General features: G+C 42.7%; 2 protein-coding genes across 2 annotated transcripts in view; one reads left to right on the top strand and one right to left on the bottom strand.

The window, feature by feature from the left end:
- SKIC3 (SKI3 subunit of superkiller complex) overlaps window positions 1-16,165 on the bottom strand; it is a 166,333-nt gene that overhangs the window by 134,622 nt on the left and 15,546 nt on the right. The window lies entirely within an intron of this gene.
- GPR150 (G protein-coupled receptor 150) lies at window positions 8,169-10,270 on the top strand. The gene has a single exon (XM_058726850.1). It carries the CDS (start codon window positions 8,403-8,405, stop codon window positions 9,705-9,707), a length of 1,305 nt encoding a protein of 434 aa, XP_058582833.1. The 5' UTR covers window positions 8,169-8,402; the 3' UTR covers window positions 9,708-10,270.

The following is a 16,165-nucleotide window of genomic DNA, read 5'->3' as shown; positions in this document are numbered from 1 at the left end:
AGAGCATGAACGGGGGAGGGGCAGAGAGAGAGGGAGACACAGAATCGGAAACAGGCTCCAGGCTCCGAGCCATCAGCCCAGAGCCCGACGCGGGGCTCGAACTCACGGACCGCGAGATCGTGACCTGGCTGAAGTCGGACGCTTAACCGACTGCGCCACCCAGGCGCCCCTAGAGTTTTATTTTTTGACCTTAGATCTGAACCCCATCTGGAATGTCTTCCATAGTAGAGATCTAACTTTAGTTTGTTGTTTAAGATGGCAACCCAAATGACCTTTTATTGAGTAAACTAACATTTGTCCCATTAGTTAAAAAAAATGCCACTTCATTATATAACACCTTTTATTGAAATCATCTTTTTCTCTATTGATTTGAAATGCCATTTTATCATATTCCAAAGTCTCATTTATATTTGTGTCCTTTCAGAACATTTTTTATCTTCCAGTCGACTACTTTGTTTACTAATGTGGTAGTCAATATCTGGCCAAACTAGTCCTTTTCCAACACTTTTTCAGAGTTTCCCTGGATACTCTTGCTAACTTATGTTTCCCACACAAATTTAGAATAAGTTTGTCCAATTCAAAAGTGAAAAATCTTTTTAGTCTTTTTATGAAATCATATTAAATTTGTCACCTAGTTTAGAGAGAACTGACCTCTTTATAATCCTCAGTTACTTTAAAGACTATAGCACACTTTTCCCTTTCTTCAAGGCTTCTTTGCTCTCTCTCATAATATGCAAGCGTTCTTCATGTGGATCGATTTTTTTCAGAGATTTTTAGAAAAGTAGGAACTTTTAAAAAAAAATACTGCCTAGGCCCCACCCCACACCGATAGAATTAGAATTCTAGGGAAGGCACCTGGGCACTGTTTTATTCTTATTGTTCTGTGAAGCTCTCCAGCTGATGATCCTGAAGTGCAGGCAGAGATGAATTTATTCCTAGTTGCTTCATCATTTGTTGGTGGTATGCTATTTTAAGTGGACCTTTCTTCCATTATCTTTTCTAACTGGTTGTTTATGTATACAAATTCTATTTCTATATATTTATTTTATGCCAAAAATATGATATTTTTTGGTACCAATAGTTTTTCAATTGGTATCTTATTTTTTTTCAGTTAAAAAGCTGATCTGCAAATAATAATTTTACCTAACTTCCTTTTCAAACTGCCTTTGAAGTTTTCTTAATAAGCCAGTTCATCTCCTTTGTTTGCTATTCTTCAGTGACTTTGTATGAACTTATCTTTGCAGTTATGTATGAATTTCTGAGAAATAAACTTCACTTCAGATACATTCCGAAGTAAAACCCTTATGGAAAAGATCTCAATATTAAACTGTTGCGATTAAAATGAAAATACACAAATCTACCTCCCTAGTTAAGCCTAAAGAACATGAAATAGCTACTGTGTGGGTGAATATGCTAATTATAGGGGAAAAATAAAGCAATAATAATAGCAATGTGGTTCTGAAAACATAGGCATGTGAAGATAAATATAATCCATCTTGTCCTACACAAACTCTTCAAGATACATTCATTGTTACGATTTACCAAGCATACACATTGTTTTAAGCATATTAGATACAGAATCATACTTAGGTATAACTGAGTGTTTAAGGACAAAAGCTAATTCAAAATGGTATCTAACAACCATGAAAACAGAAAAAGAAGAAAAACTTAATGCCAGAATCTGAGAGAAACCCACACCAATTATAAACCAGATTGAAGACAATCTTTGGGCTTCCTTTTTACGACCTCCACCGCCCTAATTCCTGTCAGCCATAGTCTCTTGTTTGGAATTTTGCAACAGCCTCCTAAGAAGTCTCCCTGAGTCTGCCCCTAAACTTTCTTCAGTCTGTACTCAGCAGAGCAGCCAGAGTGATTCTATTAAGATACATCACATCCCTCCACTGGATACTCCAAACCTTCCACTGGTGTCCCATCTTAACTCTGTAAGAGCCAAAATCCTTACAAAGGTCTACAGCACCTGAACTACCTCGTTGCATGTTACCTCACAGACCGGCTCTCCTCCCACATTCCCGCTTTGTTCACTCTGTTCTGGCCACACTGGCATCCCTGTTGTTTTCCAGCATGCCAGGCATGTACCACCTCAAGACCTTCGCGCTTGTCAATTCTTCCTGCTTGGCATACGGTTCTCCAGATTTCCGTACGACTGTCTTTGCTACGTCTTTCAGGTCATTGCTCCAATGCTACCTTCTCACACAGACTTCCCTGCTTTATTTTTCTCCATAGAAATTATTACCACCCAACATAGTATATGTTTTATATATATGATTTGCTTATACTGTCCCCTACCCCTCCTACCCCACTAGGATGAAAGTTCCATACAGGCGCAGATTTTTGTCCTTTTTGTTGCTTAAGGTATCCGAAGTGCCTGACACATAGTAGAAGATTAGTAAATACTTGTCGAATTAATTTTCTAGGAGTTTGAGTTTTTCAGATAACACAATGGATTAGAAAACCAACACGTTAGGCCATGGCAGGGCAGAGCTGAAAAGGAGTACCCTTCTCAATAAAGCAGAGCCTTCCAAAAACAGTAAATTCTAGCAAAAGCCTGAACAAAAGGGTCAACAGAGGGACTTTCTATCCCTCTATGTTTGTCTTTTTCTATGAAAAAGGCCAGATACTGAATTATTTTAGGCTTTGTGAACCATATGGTCTTTTTCACAACTACTCAGTACTGTGCTAGTAGCATGAAAACAGCAACAGACAATATGTAAACAGAGGAGCCTGGCTACTTTAGAATGAAACTTTGTTTACAAAAACATAGGATTGGACCTGCGGGCCATAGCTTGCTAAGGCTAGTGTAGAACAATGATTCACAACTTTACTGCAAACTGGATTTACCAGAGGCTATTTAAAATCTATTAATGCCTGGCTCCCACCTCCAACCACTGAGAGTTTTCAAAGCGCCCCATGTGAGTCTAATGTGCAGTGAGATTTGGGAAACAAGGTTCTGAAAACTTGTTCCTCAAACCATAGTCCAGAAACATCCACATCAACTGGGAGCCTTATACATTTTTATTTGTCTCTGTTAAAAAAAGAAATAAAATAAAATGGTGGATTTTGTATTTATCCTTTCTACTCTTTGTAGGTCTCCATCTCATTAAAACTAGGGCACCCTAATAAAAACTACTAGAAATGATGAAACTTGTTAAATGGCTACATATATAAAAATCAATACATAAGAATAATCACTAGATAAAAATGGGAATTAGGAAAAATATCTCACATTAGGACAGTCTATAAAATAAATTTTAGCAAGAGGCCCAAACCTAGATTAAAAAAATTATAAAGTTCTACTGAAGTGTACAAACAAGATATGAACATGGAATGATAGTATGTTCTTGAACAGGAAGATCTTAAAATGTCACTGCTCCAGAACTAATGTAGAAATTTCATACAATCCTGATTTTAATCTCAGTAAGAGTTTCTTTTTTAGGGGCACCTGGGTGGCTCAGTCACATTGTGCGTTCAACTTCGGCTCAGGTCATGATCTCACAGTTCGTGGGTTCGAGCGCTGCATCTGGCTCTGTGCTGACAGCTCAGATCCTGGAGCCTGTTTCAGATTCTGCATCTCCCTCTCTGTCTCTCCCTGTCCCCCACTTGTGGTTTGTCTCTCTGTCTCAAAACAAAACAAAAAACTCAATAAACATTTAAAAAAATAAAGTTATAAGGCAGCATCCTAAAGAATTCTTAGGTCAAAAAATTATACTTCTATGCTATTTTTATAATACTTTTTAATGTTTATTTATTTTTGAGAGAGGAAGAGAGACAAAGCACGAGTGGGGAAGGGGAGGAGAGAGAGGGAGACACAGAATCTGAAGCAGGCTCCAGGCTCTGTGCTGACAGCAGAGAGTCCAAACCAGGGCTCAAACTCAGAACCTTGAGATCATGACCTGAGCCAAAGTCAGATGCTTAAGAGACTGAGCCACCCAGGTGCCCCTATGCTACTTTTAAAATGAAAATAAGAAAAGGTAGAACATATGACACAATCAGAACTATATTCAGAAGAATATTTTTAGCCTTAGGCTTTTAATTATTAAGAGGAAATAAAAATAAATTGTTCAAGAAGTTAAACAACAAAATAAGTATCAATTTTGTAATATTTATAGTAAAGGATTGCCATCCTTCAATAATATTTTGAGAGTCTTGCTTTCCCATAGGAAAGGGAAAGTTGCAAGGAATATTCCTCCCACATTAACAAAAATCAAGAAAAAAAGGCTAGATCATCTAAACTTTTTTTGAGCCTATCAGTGACTAAGGTTGCAAGGCAACTGGTAAACTGAATTCAAAAGGGTGGCAAGTCCCTCTGAGAAGGTGATACACTCAAACTGGTCCACCTTTGGCAGAACATCAGGGGAGGTGGAGGTGGAAACCAGTAGCCCAAAGAGTGGATAACAAAACAACAGATACTTTGACAAATTCTTAAAGCCCAATGTGGGTGAAAATAACAACACAAATTCTGGGAGCCCCCACACAAGGGAAACCACCTCCACTCACGAACTTTTTTTCATAGACCTCAAGCAGCACTCATGAGAAAGATTGGGGGCAGGGCTGGAGACCTAATGGAGCCCCTCAGTGGGACAGGTGTACAAATGCAGAGTGGCTACCTCTGGAGGACAAGCACAGAACCTAGAACCTTAGGTTTTAAAAACATGTCAAGTTTAACATCACTGGTATTGAGACAAACTAGCACTATATATGCCCCTGAAATGATATACTATGGACACATTATTACCTAGGTAGTATTTCAGCCCAAAAACTCTGACTCAGATTTAATTATGTGGAAACAAAAAGCAACGTTAGAGACATTCTACTAAACATGTATCGTGGACCCTTCAGACCTGTCAGAATCATGAAAGGAAAAAGAAAGGCTGGGAAACCGTTCTAGATTAAAGGCCACTAGAGGCATAATGCAATTAAATACAACCCATGACCCTTGATTATGCCCAGCAGTGGATCAAATAAACACATCCTTGTGAAATTTTTCAGAGAGAAGAAAAGAATCAAACTTCTAAAATGGAAAAAACAATGATCATGTTTACACCAATGAGGATCCAGAGTGGCTTTCAGCTTCTCAACACACTTAAAATCCAGAAGGTAATGGAACAATGCCATCAAAATTCAGAAGGAAAATGTTTCCAATATAGAATTTTAACCCCAGCCAAGACTTCGGTTAAGCATGATGGTAAAATAAAGAAATTTTCAGACATACAAGATCCCCCAAATATACCCTTTCTCAAGAAGCCACTGAAGATGCTTTCCACCCAAGGAGGGAAATAAAGAACAAAAAATACCCATGAAATTAGAAAGCAGGAAAAACAGCATGAGATAATGAAAGGAGTCTCTAGGATGATGGCAAAGGGAGATGCCTGGGTAACAGGTGTCCTGGAGGGCAAACGTGATTGAATCTACGTGACTCAGGTATAATAGGCACAGTGAGACTCCCACAGCTACGTCCTCAGCCTCTGCACAGTCTTTTTAACCTTACAACATGTCAGGTGATGTTTTCTACCAAAAAGGAAGAAACCAAGAAAAAAGACCAGAAACCCAAGAGCCAGGAATTCCAACCCAAGAGAAGGGCAGAGAGTTTCAGTGATGACAACAAACATTTCAGGATGATAAGTGTGTAGCAGGCCTGGAAAGAAACCAGCCCACATAGGAGAGAGAAGGGAGTCTCTGATAAGAAGGTTTCAAAAAAAAAAAAAAAAAAATTGGAATTGCTACATTATGTTACAAAACCAAACTTATGGAAATCGAACTGAGGGACCATTTAAAGGAAGAATTAGCTGTATAACAAGGAAAAATTAAGGCAGTTATTAACTTCAAGAAAACAAAAAAATGATATTCAAAATATACTATAACATTCAGCTGAGAATATTTTCATTTCATAATAATGTAAACACTAAACACAGATCTAACCTGAAATTACAAGATTATTGTATCTCATGAGAAGGCAATCGTGTCTGAAATCACTGAGTCAATAAATAGCATTACACATTTGTGATTTAGAATTCTGGAATTAAGTAAATGCCAGAAGAAACAGCAAATAGATTCTAAATTGGTTCCCTCTAGAAGGAGGAGTGAGGATGTGTGTACAGGAAACGATATTGTTGTTGGCCCTCCAGTTCTGTTAGACTTTCCAAACTATGTGCATGTGTTATTTTGAGAATCATTTTCTTTAATCAATGATTTATCAGGTCTTAGTAAAGTTCTGTGAAATGTAATGTCACTGGTAGAGTCTTATTTTGCTATACGAGAGCATTTCAACAAATTTGAGACAAATTATAGAATTACCTTGAGAAATATTAAACTGATATTGCTTAGAGGAATCACTGAATTATGGGTATTGCTCAGAGACGGCTCCTTGGAAGAAGTGGATCATAAGCCGGGATGGTGTATGTTACAAAGAAAAAGGCCCCAGCAAAATCCTCTGAGGGGAGAATGTGAAAATGAAACCAAGAGTCTGATTTCCCAAGACTATTGCTCTTCCTCTCTCTTAAGTGTTCCATCAAGAATGGCTATCCCTACACCTCTTCCAGAGCTTCCTTGGGCTCCTCTGGATGACACTGGCATAGGTATGAAAGGTGGTTTTTTCTTATCTTAGGTTGATGGATTTATAGTCAAAGCAGGAACATTTGCTCAAAATTATCTGAAACGTGTCATATATCGTCTAGTTCAGTAATTCAAAACATATTTACTGATACCTAACCTGTATCAGGCCCAGTGCTAGCCACTGGAGATAGGATAATAAAAATGACAAAGGTCTCTGGCCAAAGGACAACAGTTTGGGAATTAGGATTCCTCCAGGCAACTAACAGCACTATCATCTGCATCTACCAACCCCTCTTATCCTGAGCATCTTAAAGTGCCAAATGTGTCCTCAGTCTGGGAATATGAACCCCAGCAGATGCCCAGGCCAGAAACACAGGAAATGTACTTACACTGTAATGATGTAAGAGGGTGGCTCAGTTAGTTAAGCGTCTGACTTCTGCTCAGGTCTTGATCTCACAGTTTGAGAATTCAAGCCCTGCATTGGGCTCTGTGCTGACAGCTCAGAGCCTGGAGCCTGCTTCGGATTCTGTGTCTCCCTTTCTCACTGCTCCTCTGCGCTCTCTCTCTCTCTCTCTCTCTCTCTCTCTCTCTCTCTCTCAGATTAAAAATAAAGCATTAAGAAAAATTTTTAAAAAATAATATAAGAGGGTACATAAAAGACAAATTGATGTTTCCAACAGGAAAAGTAAAATTTGTTTGTGAGGAGGAGATAGGACTAAAATAAAAGACAGCATTTAATCTAAACCATTTCCTGTGACTTGAATTTCTTTTTTGAAAATTGGCCGCCTTATCGTTCTCTTAGTCACCTTTTCTCTAGGCTTATTGGGGGCGTACTCCCTCCCAGCAACCTCCATCTGCTTGGAAAACAGAATCAAGAGAATGAAAAGCCATGATGACACATCCTCCACTGGATGGAAATATTAGGAGAAAATCAATAAATGCACTACCATATGCATAAAACCTATGAATGTCCCCTTCAGACTAATGCAGCAAATTGTACATCACGGAGAGAGCAGCTGTGAACCGTGGCTTCAAGTAATGAGGAGTATTTGAAACATCTGCAAATCACTGCTCCTCCTAATTGCCAAGCAACATCATTACTTCAGTTCTCTCCAAGTAAATACTCTCACTAATGGCCAGAGGAAGATACATCTTTATCAAAGATTCATCTCTTGGGCTCCTCTTTGCCCAAAACGCTGTTGGGTTTCTTGTGTTCCTGTTTTTGTCATGCTAGTGCATGTAGATCCATGCCATTTCTGATATTTTTTTTTAAATCAAAACTAGTGTTTTTTTTTTGTTTGTTTGTTTGTTTTTTGTTTTTTGTTTTTCCTACTAGCAATCCGTAACCGTAATCCGTAACCGTTTTTGAGAGGTACAGTCTCGGTCAGGACCCTCCTCTCTGGTGTGTTAGTCCCGGTTGCATGCGCTTTTGCTTTTGCAAAGGCCGGGCAAAGCGACCTTCTGCCCTGTTTTGTGCTCTTCCTGTAAATTGAATAGCGAACGGGAGAGGCACCCAGAACTCAGTGGTCCCCGCCGCTACTGCGAGCGCGTTGTGGGAGCCGCGGCAGAGATTGGAAGGGCATCCACCAGGACTGGGAGGAGAGCCACGGAGAAGGTGGAGAATAGGAATCATGTGTGTTCCTCGAGTGTACAACCCACATTTGAGTGACAAATGACGAGGACAACCTATAAAAACAACTAAGCGCGAGTCTACCCGAATCCATTTCCCTCTCTGTTGCGTGTGCGTTTTCAACAAACTTTGAGCGCCCCTCGCAGCCTCGCCTCCACCTGGGTTTCCCTCGCTTGCTACCTCCGCTCCCCCCAGGCTAAGGATGGAGGATCCCTTCAGCCCCTCAACTTTCTCGCTGGCGCCCAACGTCTCCGTACCCGTCTCTCCCGGCTGGGGTCTCAACTTCACTTCGGAACAGGGAGCCCCGGCCCCGGGGCCGCCGCCGCCGCCTCCGCCGCCTCCCGGACCGCCCGGCCGCCGCGTCCGCCTGGTCTTCCTGGGGGTCATCTTGGTGGTGGCGGTGGCCGGCAACAGCACTGTGCTGTGTCGCCTGTGCGGGGGTGCCGGGCCGTGGGCCGGCCCCAAGCGTCGCAAGATGGACTTCCTGCTCGTGCAGCTGGCCCTCGCTGACCTGTACGCGTGCGGAGGCACCGCGCTGTCGCAGCTGGCCTGGGAGCTGCTGGGCGAGCCGCGCCGGGCGGCGGGAGACCTGTCGTGCCGCTTCGTGCAGCTGCTGCAGGCGTCCGGCCGAGGCGCCTCGGCCCACCTCGTGGTACTCATTGCCCTCGAACGCCAGCGCACCGTGCGCCGGCCGCAGGGCCCGCCGCTGCCAGCGCGCGCCCTCGCCGCCCTGGGCTGGCTGCTGGCGCTGCTGCTGGCGCTGCCCCCCGCCTTCGTGGTGCGCGGGGGCGCCCCCTCGCCGCCACCCGCCGCGCCCTCGGCCCCCCGCGCTTGGTCCGGGGAGCGTCGCTGCCGTGACATCTTCGCGCCTCTGCCGCGCTGGCACCTGCAGGTCTATGCGCTTTACGAGGCCGTCGCGGGCTTCGTGGCGCCGGTCGCGGTCATGGGCGTAGCTTGCAGTCGCCTGCTCTGCGCCTGGTGGCAGCGCCCGCCCCAGGCCCCGCCGCCTTCAGCGCCCTGGTGGGCGAGTCCCGGCCGAGCCCCTGCGCCCAGCGCGCTGCCACGCGCTAAGGTACAGAGTCTGAAGATGAGCCTGGCGCTGGCGCTGCTGTTCGTGAGCTGCGAGCTTCCCTACTTCGCTGCCCGGCTGGCGGCCGTGTGGTCGTCGGGACAGGTGGGAGACTGGGAGGCCGAGGAAGTGGCGGCCGCGCTGCACCTCGTGGGAGTGGCCAACAGCGCTCTCGATCCCTTCGTTTACCTCTTCTTCCAGGCAGGCGACTGCCGGCTCCTGCGGCGGCTGCGGAGGCGCCTGTGCGCAGTCTGCTGTTCGTGGGAGGGAACAGCGGAGGAAGATGAGGGGACGGGGGGCCACCAAGCGCTTCACCGCCACCGCTGGCCCCACCCCCATTATCACCACGCTAGACGCGAGCAGCCAGTAGAGGGCTGCTGGCGCCCACCTCCGCCTCGCCCCCGGCCGCTGCCCTGCTCCTGCGAAAGCGCTTTCTAGCTGCTCGATGGCCACTCAGGTCACCGTCGCCGCCGCACGGCCTCCACGGAACACGCGGCGGGCCCGGGTCTATCCAGATCACAACGGGCAGGAGAGTCTCAGATTGACCCTGAAGCTGTCCCCTTCCTACACTCTTTCTAATGTTTACATTTCCCTACACTTTTCCAGTTTCTTCTCTCCCTTTCAGTTCCTCTCACATTTCCCAGTTTGGAGATGAGAGTTTGAGCCACTGGAAATTGTAAGAACAGTCAAAGATACACAGAGTTATTTTTGCATTTCTCTTTGACGCTCCCATAGTGTTCTGGATAAGATAATTTGTTTTAGCTAAATTGCCAAGCTTTCATTATTTGCTGTGTTATCATCTGTTTTTACTTATTTTGAATCGTGTTTAAATCAAGTGTACCTTCCAGACCAGAGAATTTGCCTTGGCTTCCAGGAGGAAAATCCCCACATTGCTCTCCCTGAGGAGCCTGGAAATTGTACCAGCGATACTGTCAGAACTATAATCGTGCTGTCACTTCAGAGCCACAGAGTATTTGTAAAATAAAAACATTTCCCACAGAGCAATTAGTACTTTTTGTTACATGTTAATGCGTTTTCACAGAAGAAAAGCAGTGAGGCACTTATTTCCAGTCTTCCCTTCAATAGAAGCTGGGGTTTTGGAGGGACACAAAAACGCTTCCCTTTTCCCCTCTTTCAAATCTGCCCAGTTTCTGTAGGAAATTGTGCCCTTACCCACACGAGCCTCTACAGCTGAGACGCTGTGCTCGGGTGTAGCCTTTCAGCAGAGTCCCCAGCAAACTAGCGAAGGGAAACACCAAGGTGGTGCATATGGGCGGGGCTCACTGTCCCGGATGGCGCTGCAACCATCCAATGTTGCATGTACGCAGAAAACTACCTTTAAAAAAATGAAGGCAATGCCTATTGGTGTGGGCTGCTAAGAACAAGGTAAAGAAGCAGATTTAATTGATGACCTTCTCCTTTTAACTGTCCTTGGTCCTAGAAAGAAGTGGCAGCACTTATCAACAATATATCCATGTGTTTACCATTGCCTTTCATCTGAGAATCAGCATGCTTTCCATGATAGTGTTTCCTGTTTAAGCACAAATGTCAAACTAAAATGCAAAGGGGAAATGATTGCTGGAGTTCACTTGTAGGGCCAATGCTCTCTGAGGGCTTTCTTTGTTTACTTCGCCTATGTATCCCAAACTCTTTTTTAAAAAAAAAAAGTTTTTTTTTTTAATCTTTATTTTTGAGAGAGAGAGAGACAGAGCGTGAGCAGGGGAGGAACAGAGAGAGAGGGAGACACAGAATCCGAAGCAGGCTCCAAGATCTGAGCTGTCAGCACATAGTCCGACGCGGGGCTCGAACCCACAAACTGCTAGATCATGCCCTGAGCCGAAGTCGGACGCTTAACCGACTGAGCCACCCAGGCACCCCATATGTATCCCCAACACTTAAACAATGCTTAATGTGTACTAGGCACTCAACACATATATGTTGAATGACTCATAATATGAGTTAGGCAAAGATAGAATGTATACAAGATTTACAAAAACCTTCATTAAGCTTTATTTACCTTCCTCCAAAGTTTTGTCAAAAAATATTAGAGTTACAGGTTTTCTTCATCTTTTTAATCATCCCCACCCTGCTTAGGATACCATGGGGTGTAATATACCGGGAATAAATCAGTCAAAGAGAGAACACAGTGGTCTTCATGACATTTTTATTGATCATCATTATTTTTCTTCATTAATAAACATCAATTCCTTATTTTGTGCCAAGCAATGTTTTAGGGGTTGAACATGCTAAGATGAATAACACACATCTTTTCCGTCAAAGATCCTATAATCGTATGTAGGAGACAATCTGAAAATTACCACACAGTATCACATATGTTTTAACAAGGGCCCCAGTCATGGTGTCACGTCACCATGAAAAAGAACATCTGACAACCTCAGGAGACTGAAGCCGTCATTCCAATGATGGTATGAAGGACCAAGTAATGGGAAGGGGGGAATGCGTAAAGGGAGGGATCAGACAGAAGCTCAGAGAGACCTCAAAATATGACCTGGTATGTTGTATCACTTTGAATGCTTGCAACTGAGATAATTTAAGCCAGCTAAGTCACCTTTTCTGTCATCTGTAATTTGAGAGCACCCTAAGAGAAAAATGAATTCAGCTGGTTTAAATCTGCTCTCTTGCATAAGTCCAGTGGTAGGGCTGCTCCAAAGGTGGTTAGTTGAGTAGCTTCATAACTTCACAATCAAAGACCTAGCTCCTTTTCAGTTTTCTATTCTGCCATCCTGAGCTGGTGGACTTGACATTAAGGTTGATATCCCTTGAAGTCACAGAATGACTGCTATGGTTCCAGGCATCACACTCAAATGTGTCAATATCCAGAAAAAGAAGAATTTCTCGTTTGTTTTTTTTTTTTTTTCTTCACTCTATAGGAATGAAGAAACATTTCTCAGAAGTCCCAAGCAGATGTTCCTGCATGGCTCATTGGCCAGAACTATATCATATATCCATATCTAGACCATTGCAAGAGAAATGGGGCCACCATAATGGTTTAGACCTGGAGCTGAAGATATAAGCTGCACAGGAAAGGGGTGAAAAAAATGAGACTTCCATTTTTTTTTTTCTTTTAAGAAGAAAAATGAAGGGGAAATGTGTATGAGGACAAGACTAAACTTTTATATAATTGCCAAACTGCTAAAGAGATGAGTTTTATAATCTATTAGAACTTTTAATCTGTGCCATCTAGAAATTATGAGAAATCTCCCTCTAGGTCAAAAATACAGAATACAAGGGCGCCTGGGTGGCTCAGTCGGTTGAGCATCTGACTTCGGCTCAGGTCATGATCTTGTGGTCTGTGAGTTCAAGCCCCGCGTGGGGCTCTGTGCTGACAGCTCAGAGCCTGGAGCCTGCTTTGGATTCTGTGTCTCCCTCTCTCTCTGCTCCTCTCCCACTTATGCTCTGTCTCTCTATCAAAAATAAATGAAACATTAAAAACAAATACAGAATACATATTCATGTAGTTAATTTGAAATTAAACTGTACTTTCCCTAGATTTTGTGGAAGATTTGGTTAAGCCCAATTCATACTGAAATACTTCTATGGCTAAGGAGCTTTCTCTAACCTTAATTAAATCTGACACTTGAAGGTAGATCGAGGTGATATAGTTCCCATCTCTAGTGGCATTTGTAGATTAAGAAATTTGAAGCATTCCCTCAGAATGATCAGCATCAATCCCAGGAAGCTGCATTGCTATAGACAACTCAGAGATTGAGTTCTGTCCCCATAGAGGAAGCCCCAAGGGTTATTCTAAAATTACACTCTCAGTTGAGTGGGACATACCATTCAAACTTCACAGCAAAGGTAAATGAATGGTTGACCCTGACTTGATCTCTTTTCTAGGTATCACTCAAATAAGATATGACTTATTGGAGAAATTAAACTGGAGTTTGGGAGGAATCAAATTACATCTCGCCCACTTCCCTCGCACAGTTCCCCTTGGAATTTGATTTTAACTAAGCTGCCACACACAGGCCTAGACTGCAGGACTCCAGGAGGCACTATTCATATAGATGACAATATAAATGTCAGCACCTGAACTTTAAAGCTTAAATACAAAGAATTCTATATTAAAAAAAAAAAAATAGCCACATGGTAACATACAGCTAAAATAAGTAAATATGACCTATTACATAATTTGAAGCAGAGAGTATGAAGAAAACAGCCAGAAGTGTAACTAAAACTACAATTAGTGACTAGCTATAACTCATTTACTAAAAATAGAAGAGTCTAGCTCATTTGTGGAAGAGGAGGTGGATTTTTTTCTAAGCCACTTCCTAGGAAACACAAAAGAAAGTAGAAAATTGGAGGAGCTTCCCTCTTATTCCTAAAATGTTCTGATTGATCAAAGGAAAGATATTATAAAGAAAATGAAGTCTAATTAAATTTGCTGAGTTGTGAGGCAGTATAATGAAGAAAAGAGTAGTCTGTAGAGCTTACAGACCTAGACTTGAATTTCATCTCTACCACTTAGTAGCTGTGTGACTTTAGGCTGTTTGCTGAATCTTTCTGAGTCTTGGTTTTCTTATCAATAAAAATGGGGTTTAGGGGCGCCTGGGTGGCTCAGTCGGTTAAGCGTCTGACTTCGGCTCAGGGCATGATCTCACAGTTCGTGAGTTTGAGCCCCACGTCGGGCTCTGTGCTGACAGCTCAGAGCCTGGAGCCTGCTTCACATTCTGTGTCTCCCTCTCTCTCTGCCCCTTCCCTGCTCATGCTGTGTCTCTCTCTGTCTCAAAAATAAACATTAAAAAAATTTTTTTTAAAAATGAGGTTTATGTTATCTACTTCATAGGATTAATGTATGTAAAATACTTGATTGGTGGGGGTGGGGAATCCTGTCAGCCTTCAGATTCACCCTAGTACTCAATATATGATAGTATTATTTTCTAACACTGGGCAGTGAGGGATAAAGTCCAGTAATATTACATGAAGGGAAGCAGGGGATCTTGGGGAATCAATCTATGGAAGATTAATGCAACGATGGTAGCATCTAGACCAAGTCTAGAATGTGAAACTCTTAAGAAGCTTGAGGAGGGACCCTGGGTCCAAGAATTCCAAGCCAAATCATGCCTGTAGGATGTCCTTTATTTGCCCCAAAGGAAGTCATTTAGCCTTAGGGAACACTTTTTGTTTTCTAAAAAAGCTAAAAGTTGAGTATGTTAGAGAAACCTGATATCCATGGACATCAGTAGAAGAGCAGGTACCAAAAAAGGAGCAGGCTCTGTGGTTGCCTGCAATTACACTGATTATTCTCTTGCCTTACTAAAAGAATCCAAATTTTGCTCAAAATTAACATGTTCTAATTACCTATTGTTATGCAACAAACTATCCCAAATTTTGTGGTATAAAATAACAACCATCTAATTATGCTTATGAATTTTGTCGGTCAGGATTTCGATAAAGTATAGGAGGGCTGGCTTGTGTCTCTTCCATGACCTGGAGCCTTAGTGGGAGACTCAAATGACTGGGATCCACAATCATCTGGGAGCTTCTCTACTCCTATGTCTGCTGCCTTGGCTGGAATATTGAAAAGCCGGGCTCATCAAGAACTATTGATCAGAGTGCCTAAACTTGGCCCCCCATGTGGCTTTGGCTTTCTTACTGTATGGCAGCCTTAGAGCAGTCAAACTTCTCCTAAGGCAGCTCAAGGTTCCAAGGACAAATGTTTTAATGGGCAAGGCGGAAGCCACATGGCTTTGTGTGGTCTTGTGGCACAAGTCACATGGATTCCTCTGTACTCTACTGGCTGAAGCAGTCACAAACCTGCCCAGATTCAAAGACATAAACCCCACCTTCTAATGGAAGAAGTGTCAAAGACTTTGTCATATTTCACAGCTGCCATACCAGCCATCAAGGAAGATAACCTTACCCTTACCCTCCCCGCCAGCTAAGTCACCTTTAGCTGTTCTGGGAGATACCTAAATCAACCATGATAATCCCATTATGCCTGGGATTGATTGGTTGATTGGTTCTGGACAATGAAACTAGAAGCAAGGGCTTCTGGCAAAGGTTTTGTAACCTTAAATAGGAGATATCAGTGGAGGCCATTCTTTACCTTCCTCTGGAGGGTGTAGCTTGTACATGTGACCTAATGCTTCTATAGCCATCTTGTAACCCACAAAGGGGAGATAATGTTAAGAGAAGGCCAACATCTGTGGCTCAAAGAGTGGAAAGGTAAAAAAACTCAAGTCTTCGATTATGTAGTTGAGCAGCTGAAATAAGCAAAGTTTAAGCCATCCAATCTGACTGTCCTATGTGAAATAGTAAATTTCCTCATTGTTTAATAAGTTTGAGTTGTTGTTTTCTCTAAAGTCATCCAAATGGAAATAAGGAATGTATTTGTCAGGGTTCTCCAAAGAAACAAAAACAACAGTGTGTGTGTACACACATATTTATTATAAGGAACTGGCTCAAGCAATTATAGAGGCTAAGAAGCCCCACGATCTGCTATCTACATGCTGGAGACCCAGGAGATCAGGTGATAAAGTTCCAGTTGGAGAACAGGAGACCAATATCCCAGCACAAACAGGCAAATAGAGTGAATTCTCCCTCTCTCTTCTTTTGTTCTATTGAAGCCTTCAGTTGATTAGATGATGACCAGCCAAATCAGGGGAAGGCAATTTGCTTTACTCATTCTACCAATTCAAATGCTAATCTCATCCAGAAACACCCTCAGATATACCCCAAAATAATGTTTAACCAAATATCTGGGCACTCCATGGCTCAACTTGATACATAAAATGAAGTATCACAAGAAGCTATTGGGTTTCCTTAAAACTTCATCCCAGATAGGAACTGTCAATTATGCATGCAAATTTTTGTTTCTCTCTATTCCTGAAAGTGCTCTAAGCTATCTATTATTTAAGCTAATTCTTTAAGCA

The sequence above is a fragment of the Neofelis nebulosa genome, chromosome 1, assembly GCF_028018385.1.
Source record: "Neofelis nebulosa isolate mNeoNeb1 chromosome 1, mNeoNeb1.pri, whole genome shotgun sequence".
Lineage (NCBI taxonomy): Eukaryota > Metazoa > Chordata > Mammalia > Carnivora > Felidae > Neofelis > Neofelis nebulosa.
The sequence above is the reverse complement of the archived record's forward strand: the minus strand, read 5'-3'. Positions and strand labels throughout refer to the sequence as shown.